Consider the following 23,691-nt stretch of genomic DNA (forward strand, 5'->3'; position numbering starts at 1 on the left):
TATCAAAATCCAAATGGAAGTGAGGATGCCGGTGATCCTGATGCTGGTAAGCACAGGCAGAATTCTTGTTTTTTTGTTTTCCTCCCCCAAAATTAAGGTGCGTCTTATACTCTGAAAAATATGGTACATATTAATTTAGCATTTGTAAGTATGACATATTTTCTAGAGCAGTTTCATTCATTCTTCCATACTGGTTTACTTCAGCCACTTCAATAAAGATATTTATACCCAAATAGGTCAACTAAATTCATCCATTAGGGAGTCCATCATTATCCCCTAAATAATGTAATTACTTCAATCTTCTGCAATCACAAAATACTGGTAGTCCTTGGTTTAGGACAACTGAACCCAAAATTTCCATTGCTGAGCAAAACTGCTTAAATGAATTTTGTCTCATTTGATGACCTTTCTTGCTAGAGTTGTTAAACAAATCACTACAGTTGTTAATTTAGTAACACACGTGAAACTGGCTTCCCCGTTGATTTGCTTGTCCGAAGGCTTCAGGACACTGCAACTGTCATAAAGACATGTCAGTTGCCAAGCGTCTGAATTTTGATCACATGACTATGGAAGTATTTTTTTTACACGCTATAAAGAGTACAACAAAAAGACAACAGTTTTGAAAAAGGGCGGGTGACACAACAGCCATCAAGCAGTCAACAAACTTCAGTGTTATGAGATCTTCCCCTTTTTTGCTGTAATCAAGAGTTCCCGAGCAATGAGCCGTGCAACACAAGTCTGCTGTGGATTAGATCATTTTAGGAGAACAGCTCAGTGCCACATGATATGACAACGTCACGCAAAAGCTCATCTGAATAGCTACAGTCGCCTCCCACATTCCTTTATGCGGCTTGTAGATCACTTAAACGCGGGTTTCCCTTGTCCTCTTTTTCTCTTGTCGTCTTGCCTTTGGAAAACATCAAAATATCTCGCAAGTTCTCCAATGGGCTCATCGGCGACTAGCTAACCTGCGAGCTATAAAATGAACGTGGGATTCCAAACCTGAAATGACGCGATATTGAAATGGCATCCGTGTGCAAAGGGGCACCTGCACTTTGCAGTAAACACAACAACCTCGCATAACAACCTCCTTTCCGCCATCTCGCGCCCTCCCCGCACAAAATAAGGGGTTGTATATGTGAAGGACCACATCCGGGTTTCACTCACCGATCATGGCCAGTGCTGGCAATGGGGTGGGGCGCCCTGAAACCCTGATCTGTTCGCATTCGAACTGCAAAAGCCAAACTTGAGGATCTACGCTCCCTGCAGGCCGGTCAGACGGTAAGGTGCCCCAGTGCGCAGGCGAGCAAAAGCCACGTTACAAAGCGCTTTGGGAAATGTAGTGCTCCACCTTCCTCCTGCCGCGGGAGGACTCCGCGTGTAAATATATGGAATCAAACGTATCTCTCAATCGGCCGGGCTACCTTCTTTCAGTACTACAAGTCTCCTGGTTCAACGTATTCAGCGTAAGGCAGATGATCTTTAGTTCTGCATTGATCCCGGGTAGAATTCCTCCTTTTTGAGATCGAGATTGCTCGCGCGCTTTGCACATCCTTTTAAAAATAAAAAGAGACCACAGCATAGTTCGAACTAATTCTTTGCCGACTTCCACGCCACTCAAGAAACGAGACTTAAAGGAACAAACGCTTTTTTTAAAAAGGGGCAGCGAAATAGCGAAGTGAATTCAATTCCTTCTCCGGATGTTCCTGGTTTTTTTGTTTTTTGGGGGGGGGGTTGCTTTGGTTTTTTGTTTTCCATCATCTTATAATAGATGTAGAATACGTACGTTATTCTGTATTGGATTTAAGTTTTATTTTTTAAAAAAAGAGTCCATCTGACCAAACTTTTCATGTTAAAGCAGTAATGTTCAGAGCAGGAGTACCATTTTTTTTTAAAAAAAAAACGCATTTTTTAAAAATTTATATAGCATAGCGCTCAAGACCGCCCTGAGTCCTTCGGGAGAAGGGCGGTATAGAAAATAAATAAATAAATAAATAAATAAATAAATAATAAACAAACAAACAAACTTTGCAATTCTTTGCTTTCTCACTATAAAAGCCACACCAGTCCAATTAAAGTAGAAAGCGTTAACGGATCAATTGTGGGGATGATAACGTAGAGGGTTTTTTTGTGTGTGCTTGTTTTGTTTCTGGGGGTCATTTGGATTTATTTTTATTTATTTTATTTTGTCGGGTACATATTGGATAATATATATAAGTATAAACATGAATTGAATACATAAAATGAATACATGAATAAGGGAACATTAGGACAGGGACGGCACGTCCCTTAGTCGAAGTTGTAGATGCCCCAGAGCCTTTGGAGACGAGGGAGGCTTACAGATATTTCGTTTGCAAAATAAACAAATGAAATATTGCCAGCGTGCCACATTCCTGCTCTTTTTGCAAGAAATGAGAAGATAACGCTAGTCGAGAACGAATCCCATAGATTAGAATTGTCAGTAGAATTTACTCGTCAGGAAACGCGCAGGATGGAATTGATAAAAGTCCCTTCATTTTCGGGAACTGTATATAAAGTGTACTTTGAATTTTTTTTTTTAAAAGATGTTTTAAATCCTTCCAAATATTAGGATATTATATATGGGGATAGTCAATTCATCCCTCTAATTTGCTCCCTTTTTCTGAACTAGGTAACTTTTTCGCATGGAACCAGCGGCGCTCACATTTTCTGATTCAGGACAATTTACTTTTGGTTTTCAGAACAAAACCATTCATAGGAAAGTTGTGGGCTAGCGAGGGTCAAAGGACTAATAAAAGCGACCCAGCGTCCAGCCTGCTTTTCGCGTCTGAACCCTGCTACGTTGCCATCCTCTCCTTCCCTATTCCTTAAACTGAGGGCAAAAGCCTTCAGCTTCTGTATTTCGTGACTTCACGGAGTCGCGCGGCTTCAGTTACGCCGAATGCGCATGCGTATGTAAATCGAATCCGCTCAGCTGTACCGAAGTTGCCGACAAGGGCGGAATCCTTGTGCTCCGGAGGCTGGTTGTTGATACGTTGCCTAGCAACCGATTCCTAGAAGCGAGTTGGTGTTAGAAACAGGCATATATTTTCCCCCCTTCCCCTCCTCCTCTTGCTCGAAGCCACACAGGAGCCTTCCCAGGAGCTAAACCAAGGGGTGAAAGGAGCAAATGCAAAGGGACGAAAATTAGGTGGGGGGAAATTTGACCCAAGGGGGGGGAGGAAAAAAATCTGTTTTCGTATCCAAATAGTTTCCTTTTAAAATCCCGACCTCCAAATCCCACGTGCAGCAAGCAGCCTCCGGAGAAGATGGTGGCAGAAAAAGAGGGTGTAAGCCCCCCCAAACTGAGACCCCAGCAGCTGCAGGAGCCGCTGCGACACGCAAAAAGAACCAAGAAGCAGGTCAGCGATGGATTCACCATCAAAGCAATGATGAAAAACACCGTGGTATGTTGCGATGCCCTTAAAATAATAGAAGGCTTTCTGATCCTTTGGAGGATCAGAAGCGCCCGAGGGAGGAAGGGCTGGCCTGCCGTTTGCAATGGGTGAGGAAAGGACGGGGATGACATCTTGAGGAGAGGGGGGAGGATTTGCCTGCCAGGTCCCCCTAAACGAACTTCACCCACCAACCATTACAGATTAACAGAGTTGGAAGGGACCTTGTAGGTCATCTAGTCTAACCCTCCGCCCAAGCAGGAGACCCTACACCATTTCTGACAGATGGCAGTCCAGTCTCTTCTTGAAAGCTTCCAGTGATGAAGCTCCCACAACTTCTGAAGGCAATTGTTTGATTGCTCCCGCTGTCAGAAGATTTATCCTTATTTCAGGCTGGAATCTCTCCTTGATCAGTTTCCATCCCTTGTTCCTTGTCTGGCCTTCAGGTGCTTTGGAAAATAGCCTGACCCCCTCCTCTCTGTGGCAGCACCTCAAATATTGGAACACTGCTATAATGTCACCAAAGTCGCACTTGAAACAATTTCCTTTCTGTTTTCTCATCCAAATACGTTAACAATCCATCCCATTGCTTCCCATGGTTAACGAGTCTGACTTGAGATCCAGGAGATCCCATACACTATGCTAGGAGCCACCCAGATTCTAAGAAGTTGTTCTTGATTGAAAGATATTGCTCTCTCCGGCTTTTGATCTGAAATGTTTATTCTGTGTTTAGCTGCTAGCTTAATGACCTGCTTATTTTTAACCCAATTCTTTTGCAATTTTTTGCGCTTCTAATTATTATGATTTTTGCCTGTACTACTTTTATCTCTTTCTTCTTCTTCAATATTTCATCTGTTCCACAGAGCCCAAATCTCCTGATGTTCAACTTTTCATAAAACATTCAAAATACTCTCAAGGTTATCATAAAGTAAGCATTAAATAAAACTCTACATCTTGACCTGTATCCCCACTACTTTCTATTGGAACTCGTATATGGAAATATAAACCACACTTTTGGAAAAGGTCCAAACCATTCCATTTTTACTTATTTTTTTTTAAATTCTAGGAGTTTTCTTTCGTGTGTGAGAGAGATGATTAAAGCATTGTCATATATTAAATATGGGGAAGTGCTGTGTGATTCTGTGCATAATTATTCCAAAATAAGTCAGTGATGAATGATCACTACACTAAACAAATACTGTGGCTTTTATTCAAGAGTCAAGAAGTCATCATAGCATGTAATGAACTTTATTTTGAATTAACTGTTTGTAACTTTATCTGCGATTAAAAACCATTCATCACAGAATTTCTAGATAGAAGTTATATAACATTGCAGCAGTGGTGGGTTGCTACCAGTTTGCACCAGATCGGGCAAACCGTTAGCGGTAGTGACGGGAGGCTCTGCCCACCCACCTGGACACTTCTGCGCAGAAGTGCTGCGCAAGCATGCACAAGTGAACCAGTAGCAATGGGATTTGGAACCTGCCCCTGCATTGCAGTGTTATTGATAATTACTACCCAAAGAAAATGCAATGTCCACTTGTATAATGCCCAAGGATTGCAAGTTAATATATTACCATCTCTACTTTTCTGTTCCTTTCCACAGTTCATCAGCATTATTTTATGCAACTCTACTCAACTTTCCCAGCCATTATTAGTTCTATGAGACTTTTATCAAGGAGCATGGTATAAGTTCATGCCATAGTCTATGTCAGAGGTCTTCAAACTTGGCAGCTTTAAGACTTGTGGACTTCAACTCCCAGAATTTTGGGAGTTGAAGTCCACAAGTCTTAAAGCTGCCAAGTTTGAGGACCCCTGGTCTATGTTCACACAGAACACTGTATTCATTTCAGATTTTTTTTTGTTGCTTGTTTTGCTTTCGAACTTGCTCACCATAAACCAGCTACATTTCACAAGCAAAATGCAGTTGGCTAACATAGTGTTGAAATTGGGCAAACACAGTTGAGGTGCAGTGTGTAAACATCTTCACCCACACTGCTTTTCATTCAATATGAGCCATTCTTCTAAAACAGGTTTTTTTAAAAAATAGAGATCTACATGTACTAGTATTGCCAAGCAATGGGAAAATCCAAGTGTATCTTAGATCTTATGGGTTCAAAATAGATTTTAGCATAGCACTAATTTTCACACAAACTGTTTGGGTATTTTTAGCACCATAGCTTACTTTAGTATGGCCCGTAGGTTTGAATAAAAGTTAGAGGCTTTGAAAACATTAAGGAACTGAGTCAAGACTGCTAGTAAACAATCCATGAACAAACTACAAACTTTTAGCCACCTGTTGAGGAAGCTTATGAATGAAGATTATTGGGAAATATGATATCTGAAGATACATACAGTAATTTCAGGTGACCAAACATGATATAAAAACTAAAAAGATGCCTTGTGCTAAGATTAACTCTTGAGGGACATAACCATATAATTTTCCTGGCAACAAAGATTTCTATTCTTCAGAGTTGTTTCTTTTTCACTTCTTAGTCTAACATTCAGTCCTGATATGACTTGGTAGTATCCTATCAAGTACAAACCAAAATTATTACTGCTTAGCTTTGAACTTAGACCAGATCATCTTAAGTGCAGCTGCCTGCTCTATTCCTGACAGGGTAATGATTTGAAATCTAGCGAAATAATAACAAGAGCAGAACTGCAAGCACTTCAGAGTTTAAGTAAAGGAATAGAAGAGAGTTTGGAGAGATTGAAAGAAAAAAGAAATTGAAAGATTGTTCCAAATACTGGGATTCTCAGATTTTCACCAGGGACATACATTACTTCTATCTTTGCAATAACTTTGAAGTAGCAATACATTATAGATAAAGAAGTCCCTTATTACATACACATTCTCCACTTGTTATGGTGCATTGACAATAAGATCAGTTATAAATTATGACTTAAATTGATAATATTACAATCAAAGTAAGTGTATAAATTCAATCTACAACAATATTTTTATATTGGAAATAGTCTATCATGGCAAAAATAATCTAATTCCTTCCAACAGAATGATAGAGCTGATAAATGTGGTATTTTTAGAAATGGCCAGCCAATAGATACTTTTAGTATGAAAGTTGTATTATTTTCACCTGATAATTGATTTTTAGGTAAAATATATGTGAGAATCAAGTATTATATTATAAAGATACAGATTAATATACTGAAAGCATTTGTATAAAGATCCCAGGATTCTTGCATAAGTCTTGCTGCCTATTTTCAGTTTGAAGTTAAATAAGATGCAAATGCTTAGTGTTTACTCTTTTTAATTAAGATATTTGTATGTAGTAATGATCATTTGTGCATCTAAAACTAAATGAAAAAGCTGGTTTCATCTTTATAATTATTATAGTTTTCAGAATCTCAGTTGCCAGGAAAGAACCATGAAAGCAGGATAATATTTAATGATTACAGTTTTGATACTATAGTTTTATTTGTCCATAAACATGCACAGATAAAACACAAAGGGGAAAATGTACTTTATCTTACAAAGGTGATAAGTTGTTCAACTACCCCTAGCAGTAGTTTTCCATTGTAGAAAAGCACTCTCTAGTGTTTTGAGTTACTGTAGTTAGAAGTAACACATGGAACTACTGGGAAATTAACTAGTCTAGTTAGAAAAAAAGATAGATTGGGTAATATAATATTACCCTATAAAAGTTGTTACATTGCAGGTCTGAGGCTATTGAATTCATTGCAAATTATTACACTATTTCTGCCTTCTGATTATTATTCCCAATTTGGAAAGAGCTAGCTCTGCTAAAGAAACATTCAGAGAATGCCAAGTTTTATTTCTACAAATACTTTTAGCCCACATAGCTTTTGAATTATGTTTCAAAAAGCTGCTTTAGATATATCTGAGCAATGAAGCCAGGAAGGAAACAATTACTTAGTTTTCCAATTTCTAAGACTGTAAATAAACTCTATACTATTATTTCTATTATTATTCTACTCTATTATTATTTTCCCAGCTTCTAATACTTTATCTATACTGGTACTGTTTTTTGTTTGGTTGGGGAAAGAGAAAACAGAAGAGTCTTTAAAATTATTTTAAGCAAGGCTACAGTACAAAGACAATAAATTGCATTCTAACTGTGAACAGCATATCTGTAGTGTAATGGGAGCTAAAGCTTTAAGAAGCTAGTATCTGTGGCTATAGATTCCATTGTAATTGACAGTTCTGGCTTAGCATTTTAGGAAAATAGTATATAACAAAACATATAATTTTGTTATGGATAAGATATCTAGGATAGTTGTTAAATGGGAATTTGAATTTTAAAGAAAATACTATTTCACCCTTACAAGTTTTTAAATATGAAAGCTTCTAACTGAACCAGCTGTTTATTTAGGAACAGCTTCATCTTTCTGAAAAGCAAATATAAATCTACTGTTTCAGGATTTTGTCTGTAGACAATGTGCATTATTTTTGTTTCCAAAATTGTTTTGTTATACAGGTAATAAAAACCTGAACTTACAACCATTCATTTAGTGACCATTTGAAGTTACAATGACACTGAAAAATGCCTTATAACCAGTCCTCGCAGTTATAACAATTGGAGTATCCCCATGGTCATGTGATCAAAATTTGGGCAGTTGGCAACTGGTATATATTTACAATGGTTGCATCATCTCAGTCATCTGATCATTATTTTCAACTTTCCCAGCCAGCTTCAAATAAGCAAATGGTTTCCAAATGGTGGAAACCAGAATCACTTAATGAATGCCCAATTCAGTTAACAACCATGGCAAAACAATCATAAAATTGGGCACGATTTAACTTAACCACTGCCTTTCTTAATAATAGAAATTCTGATCCAATTTTAGTAATAGCAGTAGCACTTAGACTTACCACTTTACAGTGCTTTACAATCCTTTCTAAGCAGTTTACAGAGTCAACTGTACCCCCAACAATCTGGGTCCTCATTTTACCGACTTCAGCAGGATGGAAGGCTGAGTCAACCTTGAGTCGGTGAGAATCGAACTGCCTAACTGCTGGCAGCCGGTAGTCAGCAGAAGTAGCCTGCAATTATGGTTGTACGTCAGGGGTGGGTTCTACTTACCTTTACTACCAGTTCACAATGGGATCATAGCTGCCAGTTGTTTAGCTGGAGCTTACCTTCATACCCATTAAGTTCTTCCCAAGAACATAAGATGTCATAGTGTATTCGTGTAGAATTGGTGCAGATCTGAGCACTGTGGCCTTTTGCAAATGATAGATGGCAGTTTGGTCAATGCACAGATTTTCTAAGTGCCATCTACGATTTTTTTGATAGAGCACCCAATGTGCCAATAACCACTGGGACCGCTTCAATCAATTTATGGCATAGTCTTTCAACTTCAATTTTCAGATCTTGGTACTTTGTGATCTTCTCCAATTCTTTGTCTTCTACTGTCACCTGGTATTGCCATATCAATTATCCATACTTTCTTTTTTTTTCAACCACAGTTATATCTGAGGTGTTATGAGCCAAGACATAACCAGTCTGTATTCAGAAATCCCACTATATTTTAACCTGCTAATTTTCGACTACTATTCCACTCTATCCTCCCATCAATTTTTCAGTACTGATACATGATAATTTTTACAGATGTTCCAGTGAATTATTTCGACCACTGTGTTATGTTGTTGTTTATAATCAATTTGTGCAGTCTTCTTACACAAGCTTAGTATATGATCTACTGGTTCTTCTGCTTCTTTGCACAATCTGCACTTTTAATCATTTGATGCCTTTTCAATTCTGGCTTTTATTACATTAGTCCATATATCATGCTCTTGAATAGCCAAAATCAAGCCTCCAGTTTCTTTTTCTAATGTCCAGTGGTAATCCTTTACCAAATTTTATCTTTATCCATTCTCTCTTCAATCTTTGGTAGAAATTGACTATGTACATCTTGCTAGCATACTGTTTGCGTTTTTATTACATTATTTCGATATTTATTTTTTGTTTCCAGTACATTTAGTCTCTTCCATTTTTTTAACTTGCATCAACACTTGTCCTTACCTGTCTTTTATATAATCATCCAATGCATGCTTTTCTTCTACAACAGTTTGTCTGATCTGAAGTAAACCTATGCCTCCATTTCTATGGGGCAGGTATAATCAATTACTATAGGGATGAAATGCCTGGGGAATTCAGTCATCAGTTTTCTTCTTTTTTGGTCAAAACTGTTCAGTTCAGCTTGTAACCAGGTAATTCCAGCAGTGTATCATAAGTATGGTCCAGGTATTGATGGCTTTGATGGTAAACTTGTGAAAGGGGCTTTCACAAACAAGAAGGGGTCAACTTATTCTCCAGTGCACCTGAAAGTAGGAAAAGAAGCAATGGATGAAAACTAATCAAGGAGAGAATCCACCTAGACCTAAGGAGAAATTTCCTGATAATTAGAACAACTTGCCTCCAGAAGTTATGGGTGCTTCAACACTGAAGGTTTTTAAGAAGAGAACAGGGGGTTGGTCTATAAGACCTCCCTTCCCTTCCAATTCTGTTATTCTGTTAAGTGAACCTGTATATTCTTAATATATCTGCTATTCTTAGAATAGGCTACATGGTAAATGTGGTCTTTACAGTTTGTTTGATTGTTAGCCAGATGCTGAAAGAATTTCAGTTAGCAAGCATTATTAAGTTTGGTATTATATTGTAGCAAAACAGCACTTCCTTCTCAATACCTGCTGTAGTGAGAATAACCGTTGTTTCAGTTGTACAACTATAAACAATTTTCAAAATTGGCAGTGAAGTAATATAGTGCTGAAATTGGTATTTTTTTCTTTTCTGGTGAGTTTATAAAATTGAAATAATTAGATGTTAGATGATAAAGGAGCGAAAGCTCAAAATCCTATGGCATTTTGTAGTAATTTTTTTTTAAACTAATACAAGGAGTCACTGATTACAGTATTGCTATTAGCAAGTGCCCTTATGCAGTGGTGAGATTCAAATAATTTAACCATCAGTTCTCTGCCCTAATGATTTCTTTCAACAACCAATTCACCAAACTGCTCAGAAAGTTAAAAACCGGTTCTCCTGAAGTGGTACGAACTGGCTGAATCCCATCACTGCCCTTATGATATTCTTTTTCATACAAGCAGATAAAATTCAGTTAAGCTTTGTACTGTAATTTTAGGATTTACAAAAATAGATTAAGTTTTAAAGTATGGAAGTTACTGGATCTACTAAGATCCAGTTACAGGATCTAGCTAAGTTATGAATCTTAACTAAGCAAAGATCTTATTCTGACTCTTGACTTTTGTACCAGGAGAAATACTGAAGATCTTTTTAAGGTTCTGTCTGAAGATTTGAGCTGCCATTTTTATTTTACACCTTGGCATTCCATGTTTAGAGAGTAACCAAAAGTACAGTAAATAATCTTACAGGATTAGAATTTAGTATCAAAAGATTAGGTATAACTTGCCCAAAGTTGTATGTTAGGTGATATATTCTAAACAACAAATATTTGACCTATAGCTAATATCTTGTATCCTTCAAAAATAATAGCAAATTCATTCATTTCGTTTCTATTCCGGCTTTCCAGTTGATGTTAAATAGGTATGCTTTTCATGCTGTATGGGATTTTATAAGGATTTCACAAATACATTATTTATTTATATCCTCACGGGAAAATAACCCAACATATTCTTTTATATTTGTTCAAGTCATTGAAATTTTATGGAGTATTATAATAGTTCATAAACTGGCACCTTAAATTACAAAAACTAATGAGAGAGTTCCTCCTTCTTAAAGTTTATAACATTTTTTTTTGCTTTTTTTATAAGTAATAATAAAACCTTAATAACAAATTAAACTATAATTTAACAACAGCTATAGCGATTATGTATTAATCATAATGTCCCTGGAGCCTCATGGCAGAAGTCAAGCGCTTCCAATTTCTCAGCTATTACCTCACAATAAATGTTGTCCTTAGGCTATCTTTCTGGTATTAAATTCTTGTACAGAGAAACAGGTTCCTACTTTGGAGCTGGGCAAATTTATATCATGCAGGGTTTTTATTTTCCTTTATGATGATTTTTCACAGTTGTTTCAAAATGCTGTATTTCCTATCTCTCTCGCACATGGGCTCTTTTTTTCCTCCCAAGTCAGTTCAATGTGTGCTGATTCCAGAAAGGTCACTGTATTCTCATTGATTTCTGCCTAATATTTTAGATATCTCAATGAGGCCAGGGAAACTTGGGGGTCACTGATCAATGGTCTGCTGCTCTTTTGACAAACCTCTGGGATAGGCAGAAGGGAACAGAGAAAACAGGTATCGCAAAAGGATAGTCTGTCTACGTTTAATATCTTTGAGTATTATACAGCTCCCAACCATTTTTCCCAAGATATTGTATCTCTGACCAAAAATGAGAAACAAATCTGTGCCTCCCTAACATCCCTTCTAAGGATACTATATTGTCCTTAAATTATAAGAATAGTTAATTCAAAGGACCTTTGTCCTAAAATATAAGTAGCAGTAACAGAGTTGGACGGGACCTTGGAGGTCTATTTATGTACCATTTCTATGGATTTCAATATCAATTTATTTTCAGTGTGGACTTCTGTTTTAAAAAAGGACAGAGCGGTCAGCATCTTCCTTACAATGAAATATTATTGGAAAGATGTCATATTACCTTGTGCTTTACTCTGTTTGTTGTTGGACAGGTACAACAACAGAAAGCATAGAATTGGAGAATAATATTGGATTATAATTTGCATAAATATTTTCTTACAATTGGGTAATACAAATAATTTACACTGCATACTGATTATTTATCCTGTTTTGTTGTTCTAAAGATAGCATATTCTTAAAGAATTATTGTAATGCCAGTTTGGCACACATTTGAAAAAGATGTGTATGAAAAAAGAAGCACAATCTTTATAGTAGCAACATCACCTTAAGTTTTGATAATTGTAAAAAGATTTGATTGATTGTGTGCCATCAAGTCATTGCCAACTCTTAGCGATCACATAACTAGACTTTCTCCAGTATGATTTTTTCATTGTTTGGTCCTTCAAGAAATGGGTCTGACCACAAAAAAGAAGAATTACTTCCTATGATATGGACTCCATATTGTTAAGGTAGTCCAAGACAGCATTTGCCTTCTTATCAATTACATCACATGGCTGGCTCTTAGTCAAGCTAAGGTCGCAAAAACGTGTAACTCTGTTTCACATTAATTATTGCCAATCCATATTCCACCCACCACCACCACCCATACTTCTGTCTTATGTTTTTCCTCCCTGTATGAAAGCTTTACATTTCTACCTGTTATATTGCATCCTATTTATTTAAACTATTGCTTAAGGCTTGCAGACATTTCATTACCCAAACTAGGTAGCTAGTTTGGGTAATAAAATGTCTGCAAGAAAACAAGCAAGCTCAGAGAGCATTAAGAACTTCTCATAAATGATTTTATCCACATGTACAATGCTTCTATAGACAAAAAGGGAAATCTATCTGATTTACAGGTAGTCCTTGACTTACAGGTATAATGAAGCACAGAATTTAAATTCCTTGCCCAGAATCATCCTTGTGACTGGGCCCGATTTTATGACTTTATGACTTTTTTTTTGCAGTTGTTCTTAACCACAGTAATCAATTGAATGTGGCAGTTGTTAAGTGAATTAATGTATTCCTTTGCTGGGAAAAGACCAGAAACTGGCAAAACTTATCATAAATTGCAGTCACATGACAAAGGAACATTGCAACTGACTATAAACTGAGCCTGTTGTCAAATGCCCAAAATGTGGTCATGTGAATGCAGGACTGCGGGTTGTGTGTGCAACCATTGGAATTCTGGAATTGGATAATACATAGCCTTTTGGGGGAGGAAGATCTGTCGTAACAGTCCCTAAGTAAACTGATTGTTAAGCAAGGACTAGCTGTAGTCTTTCCTCTGCATTAAAGTTAACTAAACTAAAAAAAGAAACATTTTTCTTTTAATAAATGAAAGAATTTATTAACATAAGGCATTGATACTGATATCATCAGATACACATTTGCCATTGGAAATTGACACAGGCTAAACATCTTTTAGAAAGAAGCACCACATACTAATTTATGGTATTCGTTCACATTTTAAATGCTCTTGATTAATGAAAATCCATGCAAAAGCATAGTTTAAACTGGTGAAAAGAAGATAAAATGATTATAGCTTACAACAAATGTTGTTATGACTTCGGGATGTTTCCTTGGGGATCAAGCAATCTTCTGCACTTCGCTTAAGATTGACCTTCTCACCTTCAACAGTAGACATGAAAGTGAGAGCTGAAAGTCTACCACCCGGTCAGCCTGTCGTTGAGCCGATACATCTCTGATATAAAACCCAATTAACTGTTGAAGAAGCACATCCATTATCCTTCTGATTTTAAAATAGAGCACACATCAGCAAAATGACTAAAAGAAAGTACTTAAGAATTATGAAAGTCAAGGACGTTCAAATCCAAAAGTCACAACCTTTTTTTTTCTTGCACTTTACTGATTAATATTACACTTACTTATAATGCTCCTTCTCTGTGTTCTCTTCCTCTTTAAGTAAGCTAAATGGAACATTGTTTGTTTGATCTTTGTTAATGTTCTTTCCATATATACTTATTTAATGGGCTTTAAAAAGGCTAACTTTCCAAAATGCTTCAATACTAGAAACATTGCTATCAGTTTGATGTGTGTTATGTAAGTGTAGGTAACTAAGGTTTTTGTAGTATTGGCATTTAAGGATTTAACTTGAGTGAATAGTTGTGTGATTAAAAACTATGAAATAGCCACTGAAAATATTTTTAACAACTCCAAAAGTTCTTATTTTAGGGGAACCTCCAGATTTCTTAAAATTTACAAAGAAACGGAAACTTCAGAATAGCAGCAATGCAAAATCCAAATGCTGCATAATAAAGAAGCCAGGAATGCCAATATTATTGTAAAAGAAAGCCAATTTATAATGTATTTCTATAATTCTTAACAAATGTTAGAAAGTTTTCAAAGCAAAATAGCTCAGGTGCAAAAGAATTGGAAATAAAAGAATCATTTATGGTGTCTCAAAAAGCACTTTAAAAAAAAAGTTTTTAAAAAGGCAAACAGACTCCAACAACCAAACCAAATTATCTCCCTGCTCATGATGTTATAACATAACAGTTGTGTTTTCTTCACCTTCAAATGAGCCTATTCATACTGCAAGCATGGCATCAAACGGCAATTCAAACAACAGAACTAAACTCCATTAAAGCAACATTTTTGACTAGTATAAAAAGAACAGCAGTTCTAGTATATGACTTCATGGACATGTTCATAATATAATCCTGAATAAATGTTCAGGAAGTATAATTCATACAAATCTAGAAGTCACAAAAAAAATCCCTCACTGATTATTATACTGACATGAGTCTACTAAAATTGGTGGAATTATTCCAGGATAAAAGAATCTCTGATCATCAATTTGATACAGTGATGCTGGATATAAAATCAGAGCTGTATGTCTCCAGAAGCAACAGTTTGTAATGTATTTGTGTAATTCTTAACAAATGTTAGAAAGTTTTCAAAGCAAAATAGCTCAGGTGCAAAAGAATTGGAAATAAAAGAATCTTTGATGGTGTCTCAAAAAGCACTTTTTCCCCCTTTTCCATCTTATATTTTCCAAGTCTTATTTCCAAAAACCCAGCTTTACTACCAAAATAGCATGCACAAATTGCAGCCATTATCTTTGACAAGGGAGAAAGGATGAAAACGAGAAAACTGTTTTAATATAAAAGTTTACTTTTAAAATTTTAGTGTAATAAGTTTTGGAAGAGTAATACTTGTGCTATATAAACATTCAGATCAGAGATGGGTTTCAGCAGATTCTGACCAGTTCTGGAGAACTGGTAGCGGAAATTTTGAGTAGTTCAGAGAACCGGTAGTAAAAATTCTGACTGGCCCCGCTCCCATCTATTCTCTGCCTCCCAAGTCCCAGCTGATTGGGAGTTAATGGAGATTTTACAGTAACCTTCCCCTGGATTGGGGAGGGAATGAAGATTTTACATTATCCTTCCCCTGGAGTGGGGTGGGAATGGAGATTTTACAGTATCCTTCCCCTGCCATGCCCACGAAGCCACACCCACAGAACCGGTAGTAAAACATTTTGAAACCCACCACTGATTCAGATTTACTATAAACATGACAATATAATGTTTTATAGTGTCTCTTGTATAAGTAACCCATCTCTTCCCATCAACGCTACATTATTGTTCAAAACAACATATAAAATTTGATGGCTTTCAACCAGTTATACACACAGATTGAGGCCATTTGTTCTAGCTTAACTTGAACATTGGCATCTTTTATCATTCCATGGATTTCCAATGAAAATAGTCTGTTAACATGTTTTGAGGCAACAACACAAGTGTGCACATTATATATATATTTTTCCTTGTATGGCCTACAATTATTTTGAAACTTTTCATATTATGAGTGCAGTCTGTTTGGAATTTGTGATAATGATATCAGTTCCTCTATCAACAAGCTAAATAAAATCCTTTTTAAAAACTGTTAGAGTTAATAATCCATTACAAATTCCAGTAATTGTCCATGTTTAAGTGCAATTAAGTGTTTAAAAATATGGGAACTATTACAGAAAGAACAAAAGATATTCTTCCAAATATCATTAGGAATATGAAAACTCCATATTCTTATACTGCAGTATTTCAAAGTGCCATGGAATATTCTGCTATTCTTCCCAAAGCAGGCAAACCCAGATTATCTGGGGCAGTTTATTGTTTTTGGAAATGAATATTCCAGAACAGTAAGTCTTTTCCTGTGAGAAATAATGCACAGCAGTTTTGGCTTGGTCTATGGTGAGAACCTGTTGCAATTTATAAGCCATGGTTTATTGCTTGGTATTGACTCAGCCTTCCATCCTCCCAAGGTCGGTAAAATGAGGACTCAGATTGTTGGGGGCAATATGCTGACTTTGTAAACCACTTAGAGAGGGCTATAAAGCACTATGAAGCAGTATATAAGTCTAAGTGCTATTGCTATTGCTATTGCTATTGCTATTGCTATTGCATGTAAACTTAACTGTCAACTTCTTTAGGCTCAAACTAAGCTTCCTCAGCTGGCTATTAAACTCAAAATCTAGAATAGTTGCCTTTACAATTAGCCTCAGTTAATGACCACTTGTTCATTGACCACTTGAAGTTACGACAGTGCTTATAACTGGTCCTCAAGGTTCTGGCCACTAAACCCCCCCCCTTGGTCACAGGATCATAAACTGGGTGCTCAACAATTGACCTGTATTTCCAATCTTCATAGCATCCCACCTTCATGTGATCTTGATGTGTGACTTCCCTGCCAGCTTCCAACAAAAGTCAGCCAGAAGTCAGAAGTTGTGGTTCCATAAGATTCTCACTCAACAATCCATGGTTATTCGCTTAACAACAGTAATCGTGAATTGCTGGAACTAACATTGCTAAGTGGCAGAGTCACATGATACCACACTTTGTGATCAGTAGTGGGTTTCAATTTCATTTGCTACCAGTTCGCTCACGGGCGCAAGGGTGTGTGCGGGCCCTCTAGTGCGTGCAACACTTCTGTGCATACACAGAAGCTTCTGTGCATGCGCAGAGACATCTGGGCGGGTGGGCGGAGCCTCCCACCGCCACCGCTACCAGTTCGCCAGATCTGGGGCGAACCGGTAGCAACCCATCTCTGTTTATGATTGCATCATTTAGCAATAACAGAATTGAAAGGGACCTTGGAGGTCTTCTAGTCCAATCCCCAAGCAGGAATAGAAATCCCAGTTCTAATTACTATACAAACAACACTGACTGAGTGAACTTGAGGCTGATAAAAAATTTATACCTCCTTCTACTTCAAATCCAGCACAATATTTCCCTGTTTTTTCCCCATGTAACGAAGTTTTTGCTTTACTTCTTCTTTTTCTCATATTCCGTCACTGGTGACCATAACATGCTCATCTTCTCTCCGTTTCTGTTCTATTCTAAGAATGGCTTGACATTAATAGATACATGTATTGTACAAACTTGTAATTTGTTTTAAGTTTGTTGAATAAAAGCAGTGACCAAATTAATATGTTGTATTAAGCCAACAAAAGGTGCTATAGATGCAGTTATGTTGGGGTGAAACAAGAGTTATCACCTATCTAATGGAAAATAGTATCCTTGACAATAAATAAAGAACTACCCTGCATTGGATAAGAGCTCCCAAGTAAAGAACGGTCTTTTCTATAAATTGTGAAGATCATAGCCTATATCCGTGATGGCGAACCTATGGCACGCATGCCACAGGTGGCACGCAGAGCAATATCTGTGGGCACACGAGCGTTGCCCTAGCTCAGCTCCAGCACACATCTGTGCGCCGGCAACCTGATCTTTGGGCCTTTCTGGCCCACCAGAAGTTGGGAAATGGGCTGTTTCCAGCCTCCAGGGGGGTAGGGAAGGCTGTTTTTGCCCTCCCCCGGCTCCTAGAAAGCCTCTGGAGCTTGGGGAGGGTGAAAAATGGGCCTACAGGGCCCACCGGTAATCTTTTTGCCATTGCATGCCAAAAGCGGGGGGAGCGCGGGGGGTTGCATGCACATGCACAGAGGGGAGGGGCACAGGGGGCATTGAATTATGGGTGTGGGCACACACACACACGACCCCCCTGCACTCCCCCCGCTTTTGGCACACAACGGCAAAACGGTTAGCCATCACTGGCCTGTATGATTATCTCAAGGTATGTATTCAGAAGGTGCTATAGCTTATTGCTGTATATGAACACAAATAAACATTTAATCCAATCACCAATCTCATTGTACATATGTTGTGCAGCGACAATAAAGGTGGTTGTTATTATTATCCCATAGTAGATTCAGAAGGAAAATATTTATCAATCTGAGACATACAAAGTCACTGAGAAATACAAAGTATTTAGATGATATTAGTGAACTCCTAATGTACTCTAACCTTCACAATTGTGACTATGCATTGAAAACTTAACCTTTTTCAAGCCTCCTAGGTTTGCTAAAATTAGAGATGATAGCTACAAACACATTGTGGAGATACCTCAATTTCTGACTATAATAAACCTTGCATCTGATTAAGTAACATAGGAAAGAAGTAATGTTTAATAACAAGCTTCAACTACTATTCCTCTTAAAAGTGGTAAAGTTATGTAAAATTAATGATTGCCTTTCACCCAAAGATCCAGCAGATACATCATGAAGCTGTAATGCAATATGGGTTAACTGCACATATACTTTGGGTAGAGATTTCTATTTTTGAACAAACTAAACCTGAATTTTCTTCAAAATTCTTGGAACCTATATGAATTCTTTAAAACTTCCCAGCTTAGTTTACAGTTATTGGATTTCTTGGTTATATTTTGTGAATCAGCTAAGAGTTATCACCTATCTAATGGAAAATAGTATCCATGACAGTAAATTAAGAACTACCCTGCATTGGATAAGAGCTTCCAGGCTAGGGATTAAATAAAGAATGGTCTGTCTATAAATTGCAATGATCATAGCATGTATTCATGGACTTCAACCTACACAAATAAAGCTGTCTGTTAAATAGAATAAATAACAGGGAATGGATTTCTCAGAAAGCAATTTTATTAAGTCAGTGTTTGCCCTATCAAATTGAATGTGCTGACGTGGAAAAAGAGGTATGGCTTCTAAGCCCAGATCCCCACAAAAGAACCTTTTAACGTTTGAATATGCAACAATACTTCTAATGCTTTTTTAATATAAGAAGGATCCTTGAAGTTCTTCACATATTCTCAAAACAAGTGTTCTATGATACTGGACTGCTACTAGTGTCAAACAGCTTAATAGAGGCCAATTGTAATCATATGTCAGAATGATCTTGGGAGATGGGGAGAAGAGATGCTGCTTAGGAAATTATCAGAGGAGAGAGGGCATAGCTCAGAAGCTGCATATCTAGCAAAGAAAGAAATTCAGAAAGGAGCCTCTCTAACTTAAAAATTGTTCTATCCCCAAATAAATAACTCCACAAGACTTTCTAAATATCCACTGTGAATGTTACAAAGAATTTCTCAGATATTTATCATGTCCCTGTTTATTAAGGTGAAGGTATCACCAAATTTTGGACATAGCTGAATATGTCCACCTCAGCAAACTCAAATATTTCTTCCCTGCCCAATCTTCTTTTCTTTCCATCCCTCTTTTACCAAGAACATACATTTATGTTTGAAGAAACCGCTGCCTGGTCAATAGATAGAGTTTGTGCATTTATATTTTGGGAGAATAAGCAATTTAAGGGTAAGCTAGAGAAGAAAGTGATGACAGAAAAAGAAAATCTGTAATGTCACTATGAGAAATATATATATATATATATATTGCAATATCTCATTAAAAACAGGAGTGATTCAGAAGGTATAGCTAAACTCATGACCAGAAGAAGCAAAGATGGTGCTAATAGAGGAAACCTGGAAGCTGAATGCAATGGAAAATATTTATCACTTGGAGAAAAGTGGTCAAAACTTAGTATTTTGAGGTCACAGATGTCCAGGTTGAGATATAGGGGAGGTGAGAAAATTCTGGAACTTGTTAGATAATGTCTCTTAGATAATGAAATAAGCATTAGTGAGGAAAACAGAAACAGAATTGGCTATATCACTTCTCTTTTTAAAAGGCTGAGTGAAAGTTAATGCTGTTAGACCTTAATACAGATTATTCTTGAAAAAGAAATCAGCTTGGCTTCTTTATATCAGCCCACAAGTGTAATAGTACATAACACAGGAAAAGACAGCATCTCCTTTAGCAGAATGTTTTATTCAACATTAGGTGACCCCTGAGATGGCAAGTCGTCCTATGTAGTTCTAAGTGTATTTGGAAATAAATTTGGTTGAATTAAATAAAATTGATCGCCATGCAAGTATGCTGTAGGCTTATAGTTCGTAGCTATAGTATCGCTGAACGGCTCCCTGTTTAATGATCATTCAAAGTACACAACAGTGCTGAAAAAATAACTGTGTCCTCATACTTACAAACACTGCAGCATCCTGCAATCACAAGACTGAGATTCTGGTGCTTCACAGTCAGCTTCCAATAAGCAGAGAGAATGGAGAAACTGGCAATAAAATCACAAGTTGCACTCATATGATATCTCATGATATCCCATGATAACAACCATGGGTGATTCACTTAACAAGTGTGACTATAAGTCTCCTCTGGTCTCATGATGTCTTATTTAATGAATGCAGATAATTTGCTTAACAACTGTGGCAGAAGTGAGACACATGATGTTTCATTTAACGACTCTGTCGCTTAGCCAAAGAGTTGCTGGTCCCCATTGTGGTAATTAAGCGATGACTACCCGTATTTCACTTCATTTCATCTCACTTCATTTTTACTTATTGTTTCTTTTGTGTTTTATGTTATTAAAGGCTATTCTTTTGTAGATCATAATTTAATACAGATAGTAAAGTATAGTGATATGGAAAGGATCTTATGAAGAAAATGTATGTGATCCTCCCCTCTCCTTTTTTTAAAGTAGGATAAGAATAAGAATAAGATTGATATTTGATTAATCTTTTACTGGTCCTTTTACTTCTGATACTGCCAGATGTAAAAAAAACCAACGAGCAATTTTATTAGCCCTAGTGAAGTACTTCATATTTCTATTTTATTACCTGTTCCAAAAGCTACAAAATACTGGGCAATGTTTCCTTGAGTCAGCAGATTTTTTCAGTGATCTCCTTTGTTTGAGTGATCAAAGCATATGATGCATTTTATAAGATTCTGAGGTACTAATTTCTGGTGGTGATTATATTACAATGTGTAAAAGCCGTATAAACCTATTCCTTTCTTGAATCATGATTTCATTCTGTGTTGCTATAAATTACTGGATGCAATATCTGTTCTATTTAAAGCCTCTGAGTAGTCTGGTATCTATCCTGTTATTAATAGGAATCTGGTATTTATGCATTTTTTTGAATGTGCGTATACCTTTTAGTGTTGGTGTTACAGGCAGCACGTACCAAATATTCATCATAAAAATAGCTAAGCAGGGTCAGACCTAGTAAGCATTTGAATGAGAAAATCCCAGGGCTGTAAACTGGATTTGAAAATCATAAAACTTTTTATAAGGCAGCTTCCATTTTTCTGACAAGGAAACCTAAAAGATGAGACAGGAGTTGGGCTCCACTTGGACTTTATTGGACTTTATTTTTTATATATCTTTTGCAGTAGATCTCAGGTTGGATATTGTCAGTAAGACAGGAAAAAAAGTCCAATATGACCATCGTAATTATAAAATCAGCAATATTAAACAATCTAAAATATGACAGCATCACATCTCTGCTTTGGAGAGGTGGTTTGATTCATCATATCAAAGTGAGACTAATGTCCCTTGATTGATCACCTCATATGGATGAATGAGGGTTTTGACATACATAGAAAGCTCATTTATCAGTTCAAGCAGAACAGAGTGGTCATATTACTCCATTATTTGGAGTCACGGACCTGATTTCTTCTCTTGAAATACTTAGAAAGGGCCTTGGAACAAAGCACTCTTAAAAGATAGCATCTATCTGAAACTCTGCACATCCTATTAAACAGAACTGTTTATGTTGATCAAATCTTATATAAGATTATATGATTACTTAATCATATAATAAGTTGCTATTTAATTACACCAAAACAATTAAACAAAAATGAAAGGAGCATTCTTTTTTTTGTGATGGCCTATTTGCCTGTTACACAACTCTGCCTAGAGATCCATAATGTATTGCTTTCTCAGAATCTTAAGTACTACCAAATACCGGACATAACCCAAAAGCAAATTAACAACATAATATAGAACAAAATGAACACAGAGTAATTGTGACATATAACTTAATTGGAATTTTTACTGTGGTTACAGCAATATTCTTTTTATGATCTTTACATGAAAAATAGCTTCAGTGGTCACAACTGGTCACAGTGCTTTCATTTATGTATAGGATTGCAAAGAAGTAAAACAATTCAACATTTCCATAAATATTTACTAGTATGACAATGAGTGCTTAACAAGATTAGTCTTCTGTAACTCGTTTGTCCAAATTATTAATTTCTTATTTTAGTCTATGAACTTTGTGGCAACCTGTTCATGTTGGTTCATAACAGGTTTATAAAAAACAGTTTATTTTACATAAGCCGTACACTGATTTTATCAGTGATTAGGAAACTTTTTACCTTTCTGAAATTGCATCCTGATTCAGATAGGGTCTTACTATATCACTAAGTTCTCTTCCTGCAACTCAATCCATCCCAGTTTTGTTTCTTACCTAAAAAAGAACTATCTTTCTTTATTCATAATAATAAAGCTATGATCTTATGGTGCTATCTTTATTTTAATAAAGAGGCCATTATGGCCTCAGAATAGCAAACGTTTTTTAAGCAGATCAATTTACTTTGAAGCTTTTGTTTTCTAGTATTTGCTATCACAGAATCATGAATTAATAGTGCTAAGAGCAATACAATTTAACCTTAAGAAATATTATTTTCAATTGCATTAGGACTTTTTATTCAGGTTGAAGTTAGGAAAATGTTTTAAGAGTTTGATCTTCTGGAAAGATTTGAAGTACAATTTATTATGAAGAAAATGTAGCTTATGAGTTAATGGGATTTCACTCAAAGTATGGAAAGCGAATGAAGCCGTGCATGCTTTTATTCATTTTATCACTTCAGAATATACTCTAGCAAAAATTATAAACATGATGATATAGGTGATAAATACCGTATTTTTCGGAGTATAAGATGCACCGGAATATAAGATGCACCTACCTTTTTTGGTGAGGAAAAGAAGAAAAAGAAATCTCCCTCTGCCTCTGAGCAATTTTGCCTCATTGCAGCAAACAGCAAACAGCCTACTTTACTTTCATTTTCGTTTTCAGCATAGCTTGATTAGCACAAGGAAGAAAAAAATATGCTCCAGCAATTTACCTCCTTGGAGCAAGCAGCAGAGCCCTGCACAAAACAGCTGAGAGCAAATCAGCTGAGAGTTGGGAGGCTGATCCAATCAACTTGTGCTAATTAGGCTGTGCTGAAGCTGAAAGGAGCTGTTTTTTCTTGCTGTTTGCTTGCAAGGAGGTGACTGCTGCGAGGCAGAGGCCAAAGGGTGGGGGCCAGTGGGTGGACGGGGCTACATTCGGTGTATAAGATGCACCTAAATTTTCACCACGTTTTAGGGGGGGGAAAGGTGCCTCTTATACCTTGAAAAATACGGTAGATCAGAGACTAAAGCACATGGGTTCCAGACCTCAAACTGTTGGAAAGTTTTCATTAGATGAAAGCCTTCTATTGAGGGGGAAA

The 23,691-nt window shown here is 36.7% G+C and overlaps 2 protein-coding genes across 4 annotated transcripts in view; one reads left to right on the forward strand and one right to left on the reverse strand.

The window, feature by feature from the left end:
* Nucleotides 1-1,654, reverse strand: part of PRKN (parkin RBR E3 ubiquitin protein ligase) — a 722,481-nt gene extending 720,827 nt beyond the window's left edge. Inside the window, exon 1 of one of the 2 annotated variants that reach the window (XM_034428505.3) lies at nt 1,168-1,654. In XM_034428505.3, the coding sequence (XP_034284396.2) occupies nt 1,168-1,226 (59 nt within the window). In that variant the 5' untranslated portion in view covers nt 1,227-1,654. The remainder of the gene's footprint in view (nt 1-1,167) is intronic. The other variant, XM_034428508.3, reaches the window with a different exon arrangement.
* A 1,300-nt stretch (nt 1,655-2,954) lies between these two features.
* The window catches only part of PACRG (parkin coregulated), a 266,103-nt gene continuing 245,366 nt past the window's right edge, over nt 2,955-23,691 (forward strand). For both annotated transcript variants that reach the window (XM_034428504.3, XM_060692314.2), the window contains exon 1: nt 2,955-3,425. In XM_034428504.3, coding sequence (XP_034284395.1) covers nt 3,288-3,425 — 138 coding nt within the window. In that variant the 5' untranslated portion in view covers nt 2,955-3,287. The remainder of the gene's footprint in view (nt 3,426-23,691) is intronic.

The sequence above is a fragment of the Pantherophis guttatus genome, chromosome 1 (genome assembly GCF_059756535.1).
Source record: "Pantherophis guttatus breed Tessera chromosome 1, ASM5975653v1, whole genome shotgun sequence".
In the NCBI taxonomy this organism is placed as follows: domain Eukaryota; kingdom Metazoa; phylum Chordata; class Lepidosauria; order Squamata; family Colubridae; genus Pantherophis; species Pantherophis guttatus.